The sequence below is a fragment of the Salvelinus fontinalis genome, chromosome 10, assembly GCF_029448725.1.
Source record: "Salvelinus fontinalis isolate EN_2023a chromosome 10, ASM2944872v1, whole genome shotgun sequence".
Taxonomy (NCBI): Eukaryota; Metazoa; Chordata; class Actinopteri; order Salmoniformes; family Salmonidae; genus Salvelinus; species Salvelinus fontinalis.
In genome coordinates this window covers 8,100,664-8,123,030 of record NC_074674.1, presented here as the reverse complement: position 1 = coordinate 8,123,030, position 22,367 = coordinate 8,100,664, and the positions used below count along the sequence as shown (strand labels likewise).

Sequence of the window (22,367 nt, the reverse complement as noted above, 5' to 3'; positions counted from 1 at the left end):
TTCACCATTAAGTCATTAGGGTGGAGTCTCCTGTTAAAAATCAATCATAGGGGTTATGAGAATCTATATAAGCAGTAACCACCTCTGTGCACGATGATCTAAGCAGCTTTGTGACTCAGTAGTTGAAATAAAGTCATCAGTTGTCGCATCAAACTCTTCCTATTCAAGCTTCATCACTGACAGAGCTGTGGCTACGGTGCCTCTGATCGAAGATTTGAACAGAGAACTAGATACGAAGTTCTTCAAATTAAACTCGTACTAATTTGCCATTGAATACATTACTAGTCAGGCCTAACTAAAAAAAATTAGGTTTAATTTACTTGCCATGTGTGTATGGTTCAGCCACGGGCCATGAGGGAGTAGTCTCCCAAATCTAGAACAAAACATACAATTTCATCAAAGCATTGACAGGACCAGCATTTCAACAGTGTTAGCTAACAGAGAGCAATGCATCTATTGAGGTGGCTTTCATTGTTCATGGATCAGATGGCTAGCAAGCTAACCGTTTAGGAATCTTCGTCAGTTTCGCATCGGACGGCACTTCCTATATCGGTATCATCACATCCACAAACTGTCCAAATAAGCCACTTGTTACTGGCCAACTTCCTCACCAGCATGGTTTACGTTTCTATAATATCACCACTGTACTATTGACAGTAAATCCAGCTATTTTTTTTGGTTTAGGATTCTTCACAACCAGACTGCCAGAGAAGGGGGCCATTGGGGTGTGTTAATGTAATGTACCTTTTCAGATGCCTCCACACCATCCTTGGTTCTGTTGCACACCTATTTAAACCCACCATAAGTAAACATTAGAATAGGAACACAATCAACCGCAGTTAAGGAACAGGAAATTGACTAGAGTATGAAAATTAAAGTCACTGCCTGTCATGTTCAGAAAACCGAATATCACCACTGTACAATCTGACGGTAATTCCAGCTATTTTCAGTTTAGGATTCATCACAATCAGACAGTTATAGTCAGTGTCTCAAAGGATGGAGTGGGTGTCGTAGTCTTACCTTTCCAGGTTAAGTCTCCTTGCAATCAAGTCATTCGGGCAGCGTCTGTTTAAAACAATCATAGGGGTTATTATAATCTATAAAAGCAATAACCTAAACTTTATTCAGGAGATAACAACTTTGCTGCTCAGAAGTAAGCGAAATAACGAATTCATTTTTTTCAGCAAACTCCTCCTAATCAAGCTTTCGTCACTGAAAGCGCTGTGGCCATAGATAGTGACTATCCAATGAATTGATCAGACTAGATAACAGTTAGTTGAAATTATAAACAAATCTTAGGTGTGCCATGGAATAGCCAACAATAGTCAGGCCTAGCTAGCGGGTAAAATTCCAGTTGAATATACCTGCCACGTGCGCAGACATTGGCGTGTCCGGCTTCAGTTCAGTCCACATAGGCCAGGTAGACAACTAGAACAAAATGTTAAATGTGTTAATGCATTTGGACTAGCATTTTAAATTGTGTTAGCAAAATGAGGGCACTGCATCTGGTGGTGGTAACTGGCTGGTTTTCCGTGCTCGTGGATCAGATGGCTAGCTAGCAAGCTAGCTAACCGTTTAGGAATCTTCGTCAGTTTCGCATCAGACGGCACTTCCTATATCGGTATCATCACATCCACAAACTAACAAAATAAACCACTGGTTAACTCGAATGCATTAGCAGCAAGCTAACTAATTCATATCCTTGCATATAGACTTACCCCCGCATGGTTCCAAAACGTTGAGAGGTCCCCACGTGCATGGTTCTGCAAGTCCCCATGCTACTGTTAACTACTTAACTAATAACTAGGGCAGGAGCAGGGCAAGACTCAAGTGGCAGCACTATACCAATAAGTTGATACTAAAAAGCATTTATGTCATATCAACTTCCATAACGCAGAGGACGTTCTGCTTCAGCAAGTCAACCACAGGACTCATCGGAGAGGCGGAGGCGAGAGAGAGAGAATAAACGTCGCCAGTCAGGTATTTATAGTGCACCGGTGACGTACACCACAAATGCAGTCGGCTGACGTTTACGTAAGGCACAACGCTGGTAGGACGTCATCCAATGTATGTGTTCCCTTCCCAACCAATCACTGCACACTTTACCAAAAGTCGTGTCAAGCGTGAGAATAATGAATATAAACATTTTATTCCAACTACTCTAGAGTGAAGCAGAGATAAGCATTGGTTAAACCTTCATCATATCAGCTGTCCCAAATAGTATGTCAATGTCTTTTACTTGTATGTGGGTAAAATGAAATCATCAATCATTAAAACAAATGTTTTCAAATGGAAATATTGTACTTTTATTTGTCGTTGATATGTTGATATCAATGGGATTTGATTGTTCTATATGAAGTTCAAAATGTGCATACTTAAAATGTTTCACACAAGGCTAGCGCGTACTTCAGGACAGCTCTCCCGCGCCTAGCTCTGGTCCAGGGCGTAGTACGTGTTCCTTAATCATGTAAGAACGGGCACTACGCCCTGGACTAGAGCTAACCCACTCATTGGGAGCCTTCTGGAGAGGGTTGAGCTAAAACGGAGGTTCATAATTTGAGTCATCTGTTTCAACTGCTGAGTTCGCAGCTCTGGTCTGCTGCTCACTAGCTGTCTTCGGGTGGATGTAGGCAGCCCTAGGGGACTTTCTGTTAGTAAAAAATACATAATGTGAGTTTAGTAGAATATAAAGTGTTCAACCGCAACCTATTGACGAATTGGAGTTTACTTTTCGCACTTTCAGTGCACTTGCAAGGTAAAATATTATTCTTTATAATTATATGATTTTCTATCATGCCAATGAAGCCCTGATGAAGCGATAGTCCATCTTCATGACAACACTATAATTTGAGTTGAGTTTATTTTCACCAATTCTACATGTTGCTTGGTTTTTAGCTGTGCTATAGATGGTCTGTAATCATGTTTTAGGAGATTACGATACCATGTTTTACTGCATAAGCTTTCCTTTTCATCGCTCCTTCATGATCTTAGATGTGTAAACTTAATAATATAATGTGTAAAAGCCTAGAATGGCAGCGTGTTCAGTCCTTTGATCTGGCTGCATGTGATCGTAAAGTCAGGGAGACAAATAATGACATGTAAGAGTCTCTACTTCCTTCCCCTTAGCAGGGTTTGTATTTGGTTGCTATAGTTGCCAGGTGAATGGACAAGGCTGAGTTGCCACGGTGACACTGTATACTTTTCCACCAGACAAAGCAAGTCAGAGGGCCGATATGCGCCATGCAGGCAGTTTGTTAGTTTACTCTGATGTGCAGACAGCTGCCAGTGGTCTTTTGCATTGAGGCGTCAGCTAGGAGATTCAGGGGACACTTTTTCTGTTGGTGTCAGACTATAGATTAGGCTACACATCAGGTTACACTAATGTTCAGTTATTCCTTCTCTTTCAGCTGTTTTAATGTTTAAGCCGATCCAGGGATAAGCCCCTATTCACTCTACTCTACATCTGTTTGTGAGCGAGAGAGAGAGTGTTTCTGTGTATTTGTCCTGTCTGAGTGTGATTGACTGCCTATGATTGTTTGAGCGTGTGCGACTGGGTCTCTTGTGTGTGTGATTGTTTGATTGTGTGCGCGTCTATGTATATCCATACCAACCCGTAACTTCCACTTGACGAACATGTTGCCACCTGTGAGGAGAGACCGCATCATCGCTCAGCTTCCAGAGGTGACACACACACGCACGCACGCACGCACGCACGCACGCACGCACGCACGCACGCACGCACGCACGCACGCACGCACGCACGCACGCACGCACGCACGCACGCACGCACGCACGCACGCACGCACGCACGCACGCACGCACGCACGCACGCACGCACGCACGCACGCACGCACGCACGCACACACACACACACACACACACACACACACACACACACACACACACACACACACACACACACACACACACACACACACACACACACACACACACACACACACACACACACACACACACACACACACACACACACACACACACACTGCGGTTCTTATATGTGTTCACAATGGAATGTGTAGACTAGAGCAGGGATCATCAACTAGATACAGCCATTGGAGGATTTTTTTCTTGAGGGGATGGTCGGGGACCTCAACATAATTACAAATCATTTGTAGACTGCAAATTGTCCGCAAGAAGCCCAAACAGATATAATATTTGACTAAAACATAATAATTTCAAAACTTTCTTCCATTTGTATATGATCACATGTCTATTATGCGTGGGGATACTTGGGAACAGATTTCACAAATTAAAATCAATTGGAGCTAATTTCCTGGTGTTTGTACTACATTTTTACGTCCAACAATAATAAAAAATAAAATAATATTATTATTATTATAATTCTTTTTGGATCAGAAAACATGGGGGAACAAATAAAACCACCAGGCTGCCAGTTGGGAAACATGGCCTGGAGTCTTTTGTGTCACACGTACACACCACCTCAGATTCTGATCTAATAATGTGTCTCTGTAACACAGTGACGAACCCTTTCAGAGTTCTGGAACAGATGATTAGACAGTGCTGTGTGCTCATTTACGGGTTATTAGTCTGTTTCACACACATAATGTTCTTAGTTTTGTTCAAGACTCGGTCCCTGGCTCGTGCTAATGTGCCAGAATTGAAGAGATTCCGTTCCACATCCCCACAAGGCAGTTGTCCTTCTAGCTTCTGATTTCTGTGTGATGCAAAGCTGATATACTTTCTTGCTTTGAGTTGACATCTTGTTTAAACCTCTCTCTCTCTCTCTGTCTCTCTCTCTCTGTCTCTCTCTCTCTGTCTCTCTCTCTCTCTGTCTCTCTCTCTCTGTGTAGTGTTTTACCCCAGCCGCAGCGCTACACACTAAAGATGTCTTCCACTCGCAGGTCAAGGCTGCCTGTCAGGGGCAAAAGACGGATGCAGTGGGGTGAGAGGAACACACACACACACACACACACACACACACACACACACACACACACACACACACACACACACACACACACACACACACACACACACACACACACACACACACACACATTTGTATATTATCAGTGTTTAACTGGACTGTTCTCTTTATGTGTCTGTAGCTTTAACATCGCCAAGGTGATTGTGGTAGGGGATGTGGCAGTTGGGAAGACATGTCTGCTCAGCAGGTAAGGAATCACTACAGTCTATGGCTGCATATGAAATGGCACCTTACTCTATATTTAGTTCACTAAATAGTCCTATGGGCCATTTGGGAAACAGTCTATTACAGATCTTATCCCCCAGGGGGCACGCTGATCTCCCTCAGGATGTGTACTTGCCAATTAAAAATACTACTGACTATTTCACTTCCTGTTAGTCAGTTGTTGCCATGACACCCAGGAGAATCCACACACAGCAGAGCACCTGCCTCTTCTGAAAGCAGCAAAACTGTTACCCCTGCTCTCCCCAGCTTGGGATAATAGAGACTGATTGTTGACTAATTGATTGACTTGTGGGTTTGATTATTGGCATATTGAAGTAAGTTAGTTCAGTAATCAAATCTCCTGAAAAGTTGCTATTTATAGTCATAGCTTTGGGTACATGAAGAAGTATACAGTATGGTAAACTCTTAATGTCGTAATGTTTCCTCTCTATTCTATTCTGTTACTGTCCTGTTACTCTTCTGTTACTGTCCTGTTACTCTTCTGTTACTGTCCTGTTACTCTTCTGTTACTGTCCTGTTACTGTCCTGTTACTGTCCTGTTACTGTCCTGTTACTGTCATTTTACTCTTCTGTTACTATTCTGTTACTGTCCTGTTACTGTCCTGTTACTGTCTTGTTACCGTTGTGTTACTGTCCTGTTAATGTTTTGTTACTGTCCTGTTACTGTCCTGTTACAGTTCTGTTACTATTCTGTTACTGTCCTGTTACTGTCCTGTTACTGTCTTGTTACCGTTGTGTTACTGTCCTGTTAATGTTTTGTTACTGCCCTGTTACTGTCCTGTTACAGTTGTGTTACTGTCCTGTTACCGTTGTGTTACTGTCCTGTTACCGTCCTGTTACCGTTGTGTTACTGCCCTGTTACTGTTCTGTTAATGTTTTGTTGCTGTCTTGTTACTGTCCTGTTACTGTCCTGTTACCATTGTGTTACTGTCCTGTTACTGTCCTGTTAATGTTTTGTTGCTGTTCTGTTACTGTCCTGTTACCGTTGTGTTACTGTCCTGTTACTGTTCTGTTACCGTTGTGTTAATGTCCTGTTACTGTCCTGTTACTGTCCTGTTAATGTTTTGTTGCTGTCCTGTTACTGTCCTGTTACTGTCCTGTTACTGTTCTGTTACTGTCCTGTTACTGTTCTGTTACCGTTGTGTTACTGTCCTGTTACTGCCCTGTTAATGTTTTGTTGCTGTCCTGTTACTGCCCTGTTAATGTTTTGTTGCTGTCTTGTTACTGTCCTGTTACCGTTGTGTCACTGTCCTGTTACCGTCCTGTTACCGTTGTGTTACCGTCCTGTTACCGTTGTGTTACTGTCCTATTACTGTTCTGTTAATGTTTTGTTGCTGTCATGTTACTGTCCTGTTACTGTCCTGTTACTGTTCTGTTACCGTTGTGTTACTGTCCTGTTACTGTTCTGTTACTGTCCTGTTACCGTCTATATATTACTCAGGTGCTGCGAGAACAGACGTTAGTCACCCAAGACAGGGACTGTAATAACGACATTGATTATCTTATATTCCACCCCTCTCTGTCTCTCCACAGGTTCTGTAAGGACTCGTTTGATAAGAACTATAAGGCCACCATCGGAGTGGATTTTGAGATGGAGCGGTTTGAAGTGTTGGGGGTGCCTTTCAGTTTACAGCTGTGAGTAGTACGCACACACACGCGCACACACGCACACGCACACACACGCGCACACACACACGCGGGCGCACACACACACGCGGGTGCGCGCGTGCACACACACTTCACATTCATCATCCTCACCCTTTCCTCATCAATTGTCGTCTGTTGCCTCTTGCTCTCTCTCCCTTTCTCTCTGTTTCTCTCTCTCCCTTTCTCTCTCTCTCTCTCTCAGATGGGACACAGCGGGTCAGGAGAGGTTCAAGTGCATCGCCTCCACATATTACAGAGGAGCACAAGGTGCGAAAACAAACACACACGTATGTTATAGGAAGCCCTTAATAGATGTATTGTGGTGATGCCTGCAGCCTGTCTCTTCTCTAATGTGTGTTGTTCTCCTGGTTTCTCTCAAGCCATCATAGTGGTATTTGACCTGAGCTGTGTGACCTCTCTGGACAACGCCAGGTAAGAGATGCCAACATAATACATGTTGTTCACATCTGTAGCATCCAGATAGAATGGCTTTTCATCATAGTATCTCAGTATCATTCAATTTCTATGTTAGACTACTTTATTGCATGTGATAGACATATTATGTGTGTCTGTACGCGCGTTCAGGCAGTGGCTGGAGGATGCTATGAAGGAGAACGATCCCTCCAGTGTTCTGCTGTTCCTGGTCGGAACCAAGAAGGACCTCAGTGTGAGTCTGATGGAAAAGATCCAACCTGACTAAAGACAGAACAAATGATCTGTCATTGATTGATTTAAAGATGAAGTATTTCAAACTGTGTCCCCCCCCCTCTCTCTCAGTCTCCTGATCAGTTGGCCTACATGGAGCAGGAGGCCATTAGACTGTCAGAGGAGATCAGAGCTGAGTACTGGACTGTGTCTGCTAAGTCAGGTAGTGCTGGGAATACACACACAAACACAGACTCACACATAACATCCTCTGGTTTACTCCCTCGTGTCCCCCCCATCATATCCCATTCTATCTCTGTGTGTGTTTTTGCTTTCTTCCTCCCCTCAAACACACTCTCTGTCTCCCCTCCTCCCTCCTCCCCTCCTCTCTCTCTGTCTCCCCTCCTCCCTCCTCTCTCTCTCTCTCAGGGGAGAGTATCAGGGAGTTTTTCTTCCGGGTAGCGTCTCTAACCTTTGAGGCCAATGTGCTGGCAGAGCTCGAGAAGACTGGCTCCAGACGTGTTGGTGACATTATCAGTAAGTTTATTTTATTACATGTAGAAGACAGTAGCAACGTCTTTCTGTCTACTCTCCTTTATTCTCACGTTATAGCAACATGTTTCCTGCAGGAATCACAGAGAGCACAGAAGAAGAGTACAAACCAACCAAGAGGAAAGCAACCTGCTGCTGATGGGGAAGGATACACTTCACACACAGGACAACACTACACAGAAAAACACAATACAGGACAACACAGGACAACACAACAACACTACACAGGACAACACAACAACACAACACAGGACAACACAACAACACTACACAGGACAACAACACAACACTACACAGGACAACACAACAACACAACACAGGACAACACAACAACACTACACAGGACAACAACACAACACTACACAGGACAACACAACAACACAACACAGGACAACACAACAACACTACACAGGACAACAACACAACACTACACAGGACAACACAACAACACTACACAGGACAACACAACAACACTACACAGGACAACACAACAACACAGGACAACACAACAACACAGGACAACACAACAACATTACACAGGACAACACAACACAACAACATTACACAGGACAACACAACAACACAACAACATTACACAGGACAACACAGGACAACACAACAACACTACACAGGACAACACAACAACACACAGGACAACACAACAACACTACACAGGACAACACAACAACACTACACAGGACAACACAACAACAACATTACACAGCACAACACAACAACACTACACAGGACAACACAACAACACTACACAACACAACAACACAACAACATTACACAGGACAACAACACAACACTACACAGGACAACACAACAACACTACACAGGACAACACAACAACACTACACAGGACAACACAACAACACTACACAGGACAACACAACAACACACAGGACAACACAACAACACTACACAGGACAACACAACAACACTACACAGGACAACACAACAACAACATTACACAGCACAACACAACAACACTACACAGGACAACACAACAACACTACACAGGACAACAACACAACAACATTACACAGGACAACAACACAACACTAAACAGGACAACACAACAACACAACAACATTACACAGGACAACACAACACAACACTACACAGGACAACACAACAACAACACAACAACACTACATAGGACAACAACACAACACAACACAGGACAACACAACAACACTACACAGGACAACACAACAACACTACACAGGACAACACAACAACACAACACAGGACAACACAACAACACTACACAGGACAACAACACAACACTACACAGGACAACACAACAACACTACACAGGACAACACAACACAACACAGGACAACACAACACTACACAGGACAACACAACAACACAACACAGGACAACAACACTACACAGGACAACAACACAACACTACACAGGACAACACAACAACACTACACAGGACAACACAACAACACAGGACAACACAACACAACACAACACAACAACACAGGACAACACAACACTACACAGGACAACACAACAACACTACACAGGACAACAACACAACAACATTACACAGGACAACACAACAACACTACACAGGACAACACAACACAACACAGGACAACACAACAACACTACACAGGACAACACAACAACACAACACTACACAGGACAACAACACAACACTACACAGGACAACACAACAACACAACACAGGACAACAACACTACACAGGACAACAACACAACACTACACAGGACAACACAACAACACTACACAGGACAACAACACAACACTACACAGGACAACACAACAACACTACACAGGACAACACAACACATAACACTACACTACACAGGACAACACAATACATAACACTACACAGGAAAACACAACACAACACAGGACAACACAACAAATAACACTACACAGGACAAAACAACAAATAACACTACACAGGACAACACAACACATAACACTACACAGGAAAACACAACACAACACAGGACAACACAACAAATAACACTACACAGGACAACACAACAAATAACACTACACAGGACAACACAACACATAACACTACACAGGACAACACAACACAACAACACTACACAGGACAACACAACACATAACACTACACAGGACAACACAACAAATAACACTACACAGGACAACACAACACATAACACTACACAGGACAACACAACAAATAACACTACACAGGACAACACAACAAATAACACTACACAGGACACTGAGGATGACATGGGAAGATGAGAATAATACTGTTACACTCAATTCCAGCAAAACAACTCTGAATACTGAAGAATGGGAGACTTGAATGCCAGAACACAATCATGCATCTGTGTGTTTGTACAATGTGAAAGTGTTGTCTCAGTGAGGACGATTCCAATTCCATGGACTGTCAGCTGAACGAGAGAAGAAGTAACAGCAACAGCAATTACATTTATCCCCAACAATCCATGGATAACAGATTGCGTTCGTAGTCTTTTTTAAACGGTCATAAAGAGAAATAGGCAAAACTTACATGGTCTTTAAAGCAGCTTAAGAGAAATAGGCGAAGCACGTGGGCTGGAAGTCACCTCTATAATCACAAAACCAGGGTTTGGGTCTAATGCTGCTCCTTTACGTGAAACCCCTTCCTTAAACAACTGGAGATAGTGTAGGTCCCATAGCTTTGAGTTTTCCCTGACCATGTAACCGGACCAGGAAATACTCTTATCTATCCCCTTCACCAGAGCCCGAAGCTGTGTAGTGTAGTATGGTACAATACATGTAGCTCTGGTCTAAAGTAATGTAGCTCTGGTCTAAAGTAATGTAGCTCTGGTCTAAAGTAATGTAGCTCTGGTCTAAAGTAATGTAGCTCTGGTCTAAAGTAATGTAGCTCTGGTCTAAAGTGATGTAGCTCTGGTCTAAAGTAATGTAGCTCTGGTCTAAAGTAATGTAGCTCTGGTCTAAAGTAATGTAGCTCTGGTCTAAAGTAACACTCAGAGTTAGTTTGGTTCTCATTTGAGATGTGGCCAGACAGATTCCTGGATTCTAGGTGAAGACGTCAGCAGCAAACGGCATGCAGATCTCCTCCGTCTCCTCCTGTCATGTGTCTGGTCTGCTAATGGGATGAGTACGCTGCCTCCCATGACCACCCAACATCTCAAACACACCACAGCCACAATATAGACTCTGCTAATGGGATGAGTACGCTGCCTCCCATGACCACCCAACATCTCAAACACACCACAGCCACAATATAGACTCTCAGGGCTCCTAAAATACAGGGATTGTTTAAACACGAGAGAGAGATGGGGAGAGAGTGATACCGATAGAGACGGAGAGAGAATGAGAGATGGGGAGTGAGAGATAGAGGGGAGAGAGTGAGAGATAGAAGAATGTTTAATTTACATCTGATGATCTGGGACAGATTGAATTAAGACTGTCGTGAAGAGGGCAGAAGCAGGCCAGACATTTAGGGCTACTGCTTTACCACGTCCTGAAATGCTGTTTATGCTTCTGATTGTATTATATTTTATGTGATTTGTGATATTTTATGTCCTATAAAATCTATTTGGATGACTATCATTCACTGTTAAAGATTGATTTCACTCTTCAGATGAGTAATGGGAAGTTTATTACTACGGCCTACACAAAATGGCAAATGCCTGTTTTTGTGTGTGTGTGTGTTTAATAACACTGTACCAGTAGAGGCTGGTGGGAGGAGCTATTTGTATGTATTATGGATCCTCATTAGTTCCTGCCAAAGCAGCAGCTACTCTTCCTGGGGTCCAGCAAAATTAAGGCAATTTAAACAATTTAAAAAACAATACATTCACAGATTTGACAACTCACTGTGTGCCCTCAGGCCCCTACTCCACCACTACCACATAGCTACAGTACTAAATCCATGTGTGTGTATAGTGCGTATGTTATCGTGTGTGTGTGTATACGCCAATGTTTGTGTTGCTTCACAGTCCCCGTTGTTCCATAAAGTGTTTTTTTAATCTGTTTTTTAAATGTAAATTTTACTGCTTGCGTCAGTTACATGATGTGAAATAGAGTTCCATGTAGTCATGGCTCTATGTAGTATATATATATATATATATATATATATGAGTATGGGCTCATTGTATGGAATAAATGGAACAGAGTCACAGAGCACTTCAATAACACAATGTGGGGACTGGGGCGTAAATAACAGAAACACTTTTATTAAAGGGATCACCGGTAGAAAAGGGTATCAGCAGTGTAATAAGAAGCTAAACCTTTCCCTATCCCTTCATCTACCCCCAAGTCATCTTCTCCCACTGCCAACTAACACAGGCTTACTGAAGGTACAACATCTAATATTGCCAATAGAAAATACAAACCCACAAGTCAATCAATTAGTTTCCAAGCCCTAAATAAAACCTATACTCCTGAACTAAACCATCGTTTACCAGGCAGGTTGATTCAGGTTGATTAATCCTTATTTGCAATAATCAGCCTGAGCATTTTTAAATGAGATAATACATTGAACATGGTTTTTAGCCCAGGAGTAACCCTAGAACCCTTAGGAACACTCAAGAACATAAAGACCAAAACTGTATATCAGCAACCCATTTGACTGTATACCAATAGAGCAAATAGTCACAACTGCAAAAACACATCTCCCAGAATACAACACTGTGATGTGTTTGAGTGACACTACAGATATCTGCTGTGTAAAAAAAAATAACCTGGGGAACTCGGAAATCTCAGGCTTCGGACTTCAGTGCGTTTAAGACAACTGGAAATCCTGAAAAAAAAACGAGCTCCATCTTGGCAAAAAAAATCGCTTTGAAAAGATCATTTAACTGGGAATTCTGAAACTCTGGCAACCTTTCTAGAGCTCAGACTTTCCGACCTGAAGATCACAGACGTCATGATTTGACCTCGCTTTTTTTGTTGTTGTCTTGAAAGCACTAATACACATGGTCTCTCACCACTGATATTGATCCTTATGATGATAATGATCTGAGGATCAGACAAAGGTCTGTGTTCACATAACTGACATGTTAGTCAGTAGCCTCCTTCCTTAGGACCTAGTACTAGCCCGTTAGAGTTCACAGATCTGCACAGGTCTGGATAGATGAAAGCAATATGGTAGATTAAAGCTCCACATCTCATCTTGACGGGCTAGGTGGAACCATGCCCATAGTGATCACAGATATCCACTCTTTGGACATCTGTGGATTTTAGGGGGGCCAGGAGTTAGGACTAGAGGGACACATTTAAAACAGACTACATGTAAATGTCAGAATACCCAAGAGTGACGTAAATGCTCACATGATGATTGAAAGTCAAGGACAAAAGGATACAAAGAAATGCTAAGTTCACAGACAAACGTTAAAATATATAGTTACACTCGAGTAAAATCACAACAAATCTTCCTATGCTTGAAACTACCAGTGGATGCTTTACACCACCAAAAATACCTTAAAATAGAAGAAAGTTTTCACAGCAAAGTAAAAAGCTCAAGGCTAAAACCTAGCTCCTCCCTAACATACTGCCATCTCTTACAATTTAGTTCAGTTCACTTGTGACGTCGTCATGGTATCAGTTACCAAGGTTATCGGTAGTACTAATCTTTTATTCGTGGTTATAACACAGAAACAAAGTCTAGCAGCTCACTCTCTGGTCTTCCAAAGAGATACATGACAGTAGAGTAGACCATGTTATATCCACATAGCCCGTCTGTCTGTCTAAAACCTACAGTTTGTCTGTTTGTACACTAGTAAACCAGTAGGTTTTGGACATAAGTAGACAAGAGTAAATCTCACCAGTCTGTGTTGTTAGGGTTTCAATCATTCCCATCATCACATAGGTATCATTCCCCACATATTAGGATGGACTATAAGGAGAGAGCTCTTCATATTCTATAGCAAACATTTCTCTCAAAACCTCAGGTTTTGACTCTGACTCATAAGCATGTGTGTGTACTGTCAGAGGTGTGTGGGTGTGTACACTACCGGTCAAAAGTTTTAGAATGCCTACACATTCAAAGAGTTCTCTTAATTTTATTTACTATTTTCTACATTGTAGAACAGTGAAAACATCAGAACTATGAAATAACACATATGGAATCATGTAAAAAGTATTAAACAAATCAAAATATATTTTATATTTGAGATTCTTCAAATAGCCAACCTTTGCCTTGATGACAGCTTTGCACACTATTGGCATTCTCTCAACCGGCTTCACCTGGAATGCTTTTCCAACAGTCAAGAAGGAGTTCCCACATATTCTGAGCACTTGATGGCTGATTTTCGTTCACGCTGCGGTCCAACTCATCTCAATTGGGTTGTGGTCGGGTGATTGTGGAGGCCAGGTCATCTGATGCAGCACTCCATCACTCTCCTTCTTGGTCAAATAGCCCTTATACAGCCTGGAGGTGTGTTGGGTCAGAGTCCTGTTGAAAAACAAATGATAGTCCCACTAAGCACAAAATGCTTCAGAATGCTGTGGTAGCCACGCTGGTTAAGTGTGCCTTGAATCCTAAATAAATCAAGGACAGTGTCACCAGCAAAGCACCCCCACACCTCCTCCTCCATGCTTTACGGTGGGAAATACACATGCAGAGATCATCCGTTCACCCACACCCGGTCTCACAAAGACACGGTGGACTCCAGACCAAAGGACACATTTCCACCAATATAAATGTCCATTGCTCGTGTTTCTTGACCCAAGCAAGTCTCTTCTTATTGGTGTCCTTTAGCAGTGGTTTCTTTGCAGCAATTTGGCCATGAAGGCCTGATTCACACAGTCTCCTCTGAACAGTTGATGTTGAGATGTGTCTGTTACTTGAACTCTGTGAAGCATTATTTTGGGCTGCAATCTGAGGTGCAATTAACTCAAATTAAGTTATCCTCTGCAGCAGAGGTAACTCTGGGACTTCCTTTCCTGTGGCAGTCCTCATGAGATCCAGTTGCATCATAGCTCTTGATGGTTTTTGCAACTGCACTTTAACTTTCAATGTTCTTGACATTTTCCGGATTGACCGACCTCCATGTCTAAAGTAATGCTGGACTGTCGTTTCTCTTCTCTTATTTGAGCTGTTCTTGCCATAATATGGACTTGGTCTTTTACCAAATAGGGCTATCCCCCCCAACTTGTCACAACTCAACTGATTGGCTCCAACATATTATGAAGAAAATAAATTCTACAAATGAACTTTTAAGAAGGCACACCTGTTAATTAAAATGCATTCAAGGTGACTACCTCATGAAGCTGGTTGAGATAATGCCAAGAGTGTGCAAAGCTGTCATTAAGGGGAAGGGTGGCTATTTGAAGAATCTCAACATATATTTTGATTTGTTTAACACTTTTTTGGTTACTACATGATTCCATATTTGTTACTTCATAGTTGAGAACTTCCCAATTATTCTACAATATAGAAAATAGTAAAAATAAAGAAAAACCCTTGAATGAGTAGGTGTTGTAAAACTTTTGCCTGGTAGTGTAGGTTTGACAGACCATGTGAGGAGTGCAGGGTCAGGGTTCATACTGAAAACAGTGTCTTTATTCATTTTGATGCATCAATACAAAAACGCAGACAAGTTTCCTGATTGGCTCAGAAAAAACGCTCGTTAGGCTGCGTCTCGCCACAACCCGCCAATCACCAGGAGGGCAAGGGGCGGGTCTATGCAGCCAAAGGGACATTACATTTCCAACCTACCACGGCAGGAGACAACCATCGAACCAATCAGATGCTTTCGGCAGCATCTCCTAATCTTTTTATAGATAAAAAAAATAAATCAAACAGGAAAAAGAAAGTACAGCATACCCCATGTTATTAAAAGAAAAGGACAACGGTTGTCATGACAACCAAACAATCATTTCTCCATTAGGTCCATGTCCTATTACATCTATGTCAGCGGTTTGTTTCAAGTGTTTGGTGGTCTGTATCGACATTTCTGCCTGCCTGACATACAGAGTTAATATCCTTAACTAAATAAAATACTGGACTATGTGGCCGGCAAAAATAGAGTGAGGAAAGAGAGAGGGATAGACGGAAGAAGGGAAGAGATGTGCCGGGAGAGAAACATGGCTAGATACACAGTAGCTAGAAACTGAATCCAATGGGACACAAGAAGAGGGGGAGCAGGGTTAGTTTAGTAGACTGGGAGAAGAGGGGAGCAGGGTTAGTTTAGTAGACTGGGAGAAGAGGGAGAAGAGGGTGAGCTGGGTTAGTTTAGTAGGCTGGGAGGAGAGGGAGAAGAGGGGGAGCAGGGTTAGTTTAGTAGACTGGGAGGAGAGGGGGAGCAGGGTTAGTTTAGTAGACTGGGAGAAGAGGGAGAGCAGGGTTAGTTTAGTAGACTGGGAGGAGAGGGGGAGCAGGGTTAGTTTAGTAGACTGGGAGGAGAGGGGGAGCAGGGTTAGTTTAGTAGACTGGGAGGAGAGGGGGAGCAGGGTTAGTTTAGTAGACTGGGAGGAGAGGGGGAGCAGGGTTAGTTTAGTAGACTGGGAGGAGAGGGGGAGCAGGGTTAGTTTAGTAGACTGGGAGGAGAGGGGGAGCAGGGTTAGTTTAGTAGACTGGGAGAAGAGGGGGAGCAGGGTTAGTTTAGTAGGCTGGGAGGAGAGGGGGAGCAGGGTTAGTTTAGTAGACTGGGAGGAGAGGGGGAGCAGGGTTAGTTTAGTAGGCTGGGAGAAGAGGGGGAGCAGGGTTAGTTTAGTAGGCTGGGAGGAGAGGGGGAGCAGGGTTAGTTTAGTAGGCTGGGAGGAGAGGGGGAGCAGGGTTAGTTTAGTAGGCTGGGAGGAGAGGGAGAAGAGGGGGAGCAGGGTTAGTTTAGTAGACTGGGAAGAGAGGGGGATCTGAATGGTATGGGACTGGTCTGAGGGGAAAGGCAGGCGGATTGAAGGATGAGTTGAGAGAAGGGGGGGAATATTTGGGGAGGGGGGTATACAGTCGCCCCCCCGGCCTCTCCTATCGGTCCATCTCGTCCAGAAGGGGCGTGGCGTCGCCAGCGATTGACATAGGCGTGCTCTGGATCATGGGGCTGGGGGAAGGTCGCGGGGTCATCCTGGGGGTCTTTTGCTTCTTCCTCTCTGCCTCTTTCTCCTGGAGCCACTGCTCTGCCACCTTGCCCCAGTCCACCGTCGTGCTGTCGCTTGACCTGTAGGGGGAGACAGAGTAGGGGCGGGGGGTTAGGTACAGGCCAGTTTGGATGTTGTAGTCTTTCCATAGCTAACACCACCTCAAAGTCTGCAATCAAGTATTTCATCTCATATTTACTATAAACATTCATTCCAGATCGACCCGTAGCCCAGAATACATAGGCATTTCTTCAAGAATTATTCTGACATTCTAAATACTTCTATCTACCCAAATAACATTTTCCATCAACTGACTCATTACACACATTCAACTGAAACACACAATCTGTCTCTCTCTTTACTTAGGCTGCTGCTGCGGAGTGCGTCCTCTGGAGGAAGACGAGGGTCCCTGGTGACTGCTGTGGCCCTGGTGGCTGCTGTGGCCCTGGTGGCTGCTCTGTGTGTGTCCGTGGGAGGACTGGGGGGTGGAGGAGGGGTACTGCGGGGTACCCATGGTCTGCTGGCTGGGGGTGGTGTATGAGTAGCTCGGGGTCATCATGGGTGTCGTCATCGGCTGTTGGGGCGTCGCAAACACCTGGAGAGAGAGAGAGAGGGAAGGAGGGAGAGTGAGGGAAGGAGAGAGAGAGATAGAAGTGGTAGAACTTCATCTGACCCCAATACAAAACCATTGGACCATCGATAAAGCAATGCTAAAAATCCACTCACGTGATAGGCTGAGGAGCTGCCTCCCCCGCCCCCACTGCTGCCCCCGGTGTAACCGTATTGGCTGGAGTTCCACTGGGCAGGCGTAGTGTTGGCGTTCTGGCCCTGCCCCTGCCCCGTCACCGCGGCGATGGCACTGAACATCTGAGAGGTCATGTTGCGTGGGAGAGCGCTGACCGCTCGCGTCAGGTCTGAGACGGAGAGAGAGAGAAGAGAGACGGAGAAGAGAGAGACAGAGTGAGACAGACAGAGAGACAGAGAGAGAGAGAGAGAGGTTTAACCCTAAAGTAGCATCAGACATCCACCAGAATTACTAAAGTGGATATTTGACTGGATAAAATGCTTATCAACTTCAGGATTGATACGGTTTGATTGGGATGAGTGTGTGTGAGAGAGACTGACCTGCGATGTTGATGTTAGCTGGTGTAGCGTTGACAGAGGCAGGTGTCCGTGTTCGACTGCTACTGCTGGGGGTGATGCCTGAGGGAGACAAGGAAACTGACATTGTAACCACAGGATAGGACAGTTGTCACCAACCTGTCAATCTTCAAGGCATTCCTAGTCAATCACCAAACATTTCTGTAGAAGATCCAACGTTAAAGGCTGTGGTAAAGGCTTGCGCTCCTTTTAAATTCAAATTGCGCTGTTGGCGAGATGTGCGCTTGATTTGAGAAGCCCTGCGCACCGGGTAAGCAAAGTTCCCATTTTGAACCATTTCAGTTGTCTGAAAAGTTAAACTGGGAGATCTGTGGTTAAATCGAGTGCGCCTACTTGGGTGGCCAATCTGATATATCAAATCACAGTGCCTACAGAGCTTCCACGACACCAGGCCAGAGCAAGGTTTGATACTAGTCTAACTTAGATGTAATAACTTGTAAAACCATGACCACAGAGAGACTGTCAAAGAATACAGCAAAGAGCTGCTCTTTTTATGAGCGAGTTCATGTTTAAGTTTTTAATCAACACTACTACAAAACATAAAACAGCTTCTCCGTACTTCCACTGCTGCAATGAATTAGTAGCCAAGTGTATCGATAGCCTGGCGCTTTCATTATTATTAGAAGCTCGTCATGGATATTTTAATATCGAGTATTTCACTTTCTCTGGTCATTGGAACAACATAACTAAACATGACTAATGCAGATGCAGTGCGATTCGAGCCTCGCCACCAGGTGGAGGACTGTGTTCCCCTTTCTGGTCAGTCTAACCAGAGGAAAGGAAGGAGAGAGCAGGGACCGTGAGAAGCAGACCCTCTGCTGCTCTCTCCCTCCCTCCGCTGAGACTAATGCTGTGTTCAAAACAACGAGATACGACCTGGAAAAATCGTTTTGAAAAGCCATCCAACTTTCTGGAACTCTGACTTTCCAACCTGAAGATCACTGATGTCATGATTTGACCTGGTTTGTTTTCCGAGTCCTCAGTTGTCTTGAAAGCACCATGACCATCAGATGCAGGTACCATCAGTCCAGTAAAATAAAAAATACAATTATTTACATTTATGGTCCGCAGTGCCTCGCAAATGCTGCACCAACTGATCTATTTTGTTATCAAAGCTCGAGTTCTGATATATAATATGGTCTGAGAAGACCAATATTGTCAGGCTCTGTGATAATGAACTACGCTTATCACACAAACATCCTACAGAACTGTTCATGTCATGTCTAGTTATTATATGAGCGGTGGATCTCGGCTTGTTGACTCAGAAAGGGTTGAAGACCCCTTGTGTAGGAGATAAAAACACCTTTAAACCCTATCTAATCAACATCGCACAACTACAGCAGTGGCACACGGGTCTAGAGAGATTGACAGGTGTTCTAGCCAATGGGCAGGCAGTATGTACCTGGTACCGGTTCCTGGAAGTGGTCTTTGAACCAGCGGAAGAGTCCGTTAACGGTGGGGAACATCTGGGAGCGGTACCGGAAGCCGTCAGGAGAGATGGTCACATACTCAACACTGCAGACACAGAGGACAACATCTTCAAAACCAACCATTACTCTACTGCTCTGAGATCTGTCATAATCACACATATTCTAATTCCATTGTCAACACAATAATACTGAACAATCCTTCTAGGATGTGTATAGATGTTATTGTTACTCATTTTGTATTTATTGATTGGTGTTATTATTTGTCTATTTTGCTCTGAATTGTTGGGAAAGGCACTGTTAGTCTACACCTGTTGTTTACAAAGCATGTGACAAATAACATGTATATTGATTAAGGCTATGTGAAGAGACCCTAGTATTTCTATGGGAGAGATGAGGTTAGGGACAAGGGCCACACCATAGAAATAGAATGAACGGAACCTCCAACCCTGGTAAACTCATGGGTACACTCGCAATGGCTGCATGCTATTGTGACGCAATCATTTCCACGGTAATGTAGAATATTCATTTAAATGATGATAACTGATGTGGCTCATGCAATGGAATATATTTTTTGTAAAGTCAGCTGAGTTGATTCAACGAATCAAAGCAGATTGATGGGTACACGTCCTGCTTTCACTTCCTGCTTTGCTCTTATGGGTACACTCAAAATGGCTGCCAGTCCACCCATTATGGCACCATTTACTTGAATGGAGACACCCTTTCTATTCATTCTATTTCTATGGTCGTCAACCACACAGCAAGGTTAGGGGTTAGTTTGCTATAGTCATGGTAACTCACCATGGTTAGGGGTTAGTTAGCTGTGGACATGGTAACTCACCGTGGTTAGGGGTTAGTTAGCTGTAGCCATGGTAACTCACCGTGGTTAGTTAGCTGTAGTCATGGTAACGCACCGTGGTTTGGGGTTAGTTAGCTGTAGTCATGGTAACTCACCGTGGTTAGGGGTTAGTTAAATGTAGTCATGGTAACTCGCCGTGGTTAGAGGTTAGTTAGCTGTAGTCATGGTAACTCACCGTGGTTTGCCACGAGGCTGGTATCCCAGTATGAACTTCCCTGGCAGGTCTTTACAGGCTGAGACAAAGTAGGGGATGAACGTAGGCTTCTCCTTCTTAGACCTGATCAACAACTCCTCCATTTTCTACCAGACAGACAGGGACGGGGAGAGACACAGGGTGATGAGGGGATGAATAGAAAGGAGATATGTAGCGCAATAGAGAAAATAATAGAGACAAACTAATGTTCCTGGAGAGATCAAACATGTTTACTAAACAGGAAGGAGGTTATTTTCTTGGTAAAAACAAATATTCTGTGAGAGACTTTTGAGGTGAATCAAAATACACACTACTGTAATAGTATCACTTTCTGTGGTTAGGACGACATCCCCCCGTACTTTCCAATCCCGTCCGTTATTCTCCCCCCGTACCTTCCTATCCCCCCGTACTTTCCAATTCCGTCCGTTATTCTCCCCCCGTACCTTCCTATCCCCCCGCGTACTTTCCAATCCTGTCCGTTATTCTCCCCCCGTACTTTCCAATCCCGTCCGTTATTCTCCCCCCGTACTTTCCAATCCCGTCCGTTATTCTCCCCCCGTACCTTCCTATCCCCCCCGTACTTTCCAATCCTGTCCGTTATTCTCCCCCCGTACTTTCCAATCCCGTCCGTTATTCTCCCCCCGTACCTTCCTATCCCCCCGTACTTTCCAACCCCCCCCCCCCCCCCCCCCGTACTTTCCAATCCCCCCCGTACTTTCCAATACCCCCCCCCCGTACCAACCTGTCCCCTCCATTATTCCCCCCCGTACCTTCCTGTCACCTCCATTATTCCCCCCCCGTACCTTCCTGTCCCCTCCATTATTCCCCCCCGTACCTTCCTGTCACCTCCATTATTCCCCCCGTACCAACCTGTCCCTTCCATTATTCCCCCACTCCCCGTAACTTCCTGTCCCCTCCATTATTCCCCCCGTACCAACCTGTCCCTTCCATTATTCCCCCACTCCCCGTAACTTCCTGTCCCCTCCATTATTCCCCCCCGTACCTTCCTGTCACCTCCATTATTCCCCCCCGTACCAACCTGTCCCTTCCATTATTCCCCCACTCCCCGTAACTTCCTGTCCCCTCCATTATTCCCCCCGTACCAACCTGTCCCTTCCATTATTCCCCCACTCCCCGTAACTTCCTGTCCCCTCCATTATTCCCCCCCGTACCTTCCTGTCCCCTCCATTATTCCCCCCCGTACCTTCCTGTCCCCTCCATTATTCCCCCACTCCCCGTAACTTCCTGTCCCCTCCATTATTCCCCCCCGTACCTTCCTGTCACCTCCATTATTCCCCCCCGTACCTTCCTGTCCCCTCCATTATTCCCCCCCGTACCAACCTGTCCCTTCCATTATTCCCCCACTCCCCGTAACTTCCTGTCCCCTCCATTATTCCCCCCCGTAACTTCCTGTCCCCTCCATTATTCCCCCCCGTACCTTCCTGTCACCTCCATTATTCCCCCACTCCCCCGTAACTTCCTGTCCCCTCCATTATTCCCCCCCGTACCTTCCTGTCACCTCCATTATTCCCCCACTCCCCGTAACTTCCTGTCCCCTCCATTATTCCCCCCCGTACCTTCCTGTCACCTCCATTATTCCCCCCGTACCAACCTGTCCCTTCCATT

At 44.4% G+C, this 22,367-nt stretch overlaps 2 protein-coding genes, 1 long non-coding RNA gene and 3 other non-coding genes across 7 annotated transcripts in view; 1 reads left to right on the top strand and 5 right to left on the bottom strand.

The window, feature by feature from the left end:
- Positions 1-319: 319 nt before the first annotated feature.
- Positions 320-1,967, bottom strand: LOC129863559 (uncharacterized). Its single transcript, XR_008760976.1, has 5 exons — positions 1,719-1,967; positions 1,365-1,428; positions 1,021-1,065; positions 745-786; positions 320-373 (listed from the first exon to the last, which is right to left on the bottom strand). It is a non-coding gene; the product is annotated as an uncharacterized LOC129863559 (long non-coding RNA).
- LOC129864260 (small nucleolar RNA SNORD49) lies at positions 481-566 on the bottom strand. The gene has a single exon (XR_008761222.1). It is a non-coding gene; the product is annotated as a small nucleolar RNA SNORD49 (small nucleolar RNA).
- On the bottom strand, positions 893-967 carry LOC129864269 (small nucleolar RNA SNORD65). Its single transcript, XR_008761231.1, has one exon. It is a non-coding gene; the product is annotated as a small nucleolar RNA SNORD65 (small nucleolar RNA).
- Positions 1,562-1,635, bottom strand: LOC129864261 (small nucleolar RNA SNORD49). The gene has a single exon (XR_008761223.1). It is a non-coding gene; the product is annotated as a small nucleolar RNA SNORD49 (small nucleolar RNA).
- Positions 1,968-2,472: 505 nt separating the features above from the next.
- On the top strand, positions 2,473-12,016 carry rab34b (RAB34, member RAS oncogene family b). 2 transcript variants are annotated; one of them, XM_055935620.1, is made up of 11 exons: positions 2,473-2,755; positions 3,408-3,681; positions 4,833-4,924; positions 5,091-5,156; positions 6,728-6,829; positions 7,044-7,108; positions 7,222-7,273; positions 7,427-7,508; positions 7,619-7,709; positions 7,916-8,023; positions 8,116-8,272. In XM_055935620.1, the coding sequence occupies exons 2-11, from the start codon at positions 3,634-3,636 to the stop codon at positions 8,175-8,177; spliced, it is 768 nt and encodes a 255-aa protein (XP_055791595.1). In that variant the 5' UTR covers positions 2,473-2,755; positions 3,408-3,633; the 3' UTR covers positions 8,178-8,272. The 2 variants fall into 2 exon arrangements, with proteins under 2 accessions (XP_055791595.1, XP_055791594.1); XM_055935619.1 differs by lacking the exons at positions 2,473-2,755; positions 3,408-3,681; positions 4,833-4,924; ... (3 more) ...; positions 7,222-7,273; positions 7,427-7,508 and having other exon boundaries at positions 7,620-7,709; positions 8,116-12,016.
- Positions 12,017-15,559: 3,543 nt separating this feature from the next.
- supt6h (SPT6 homolog, histone chaperone and transcription elongation factor) overlaps positions 15,560-22,367 on the bottom strand; it is a 46,111-nt gene continuing 39,303 nt past the window's right edge. Inside the window, exons 33-38 of the mRNA XM_055935617.1 lie at positions 20,724-20,848; positions 19,665-19,777; positions 18,227-18,304; positions 17,828-18,015; positions 17,464-17,696; positions 15,560-17,181 (exon numbers count right to left, since the gene is read on the bottom strand). Coding sequence (XP_055791592.1) covers positions 16,992-17,181; positions 17,464-17,696; positions 17,828-18,015; positions 18,227-18,304; positions 19,665-19,777; positions 20,724-20,848 — 927 coding nt within the window. The 3' untranslated portion in view covers positions 15,560-16,991. The remainder of the gene's footprint in view (positions 17,182-17,463; positions 17,697-17,827; positions 18,016-18,226; positions 18,305-19,664; positions 19,778-20,723; positions 20,849-22,367) is intronic.

Excerpts from the sequence above, each read along its gene's own strand:
- rab34b (XM_055935619.1), top strand. The coding sequence starts at position 7,970 with ATGTGCTGGCAGAGCTCGAGAAGACTGGCTCCAGACGTGTTGGTGACA. Across the intron at positions 8,024-8,115 it reads ACGTGTTGGTGACATTATCA|GAATCACAGAGAGCACAGAA; the intron begins GTAAGTTTATTT and ends TGTTTCCTGCAG.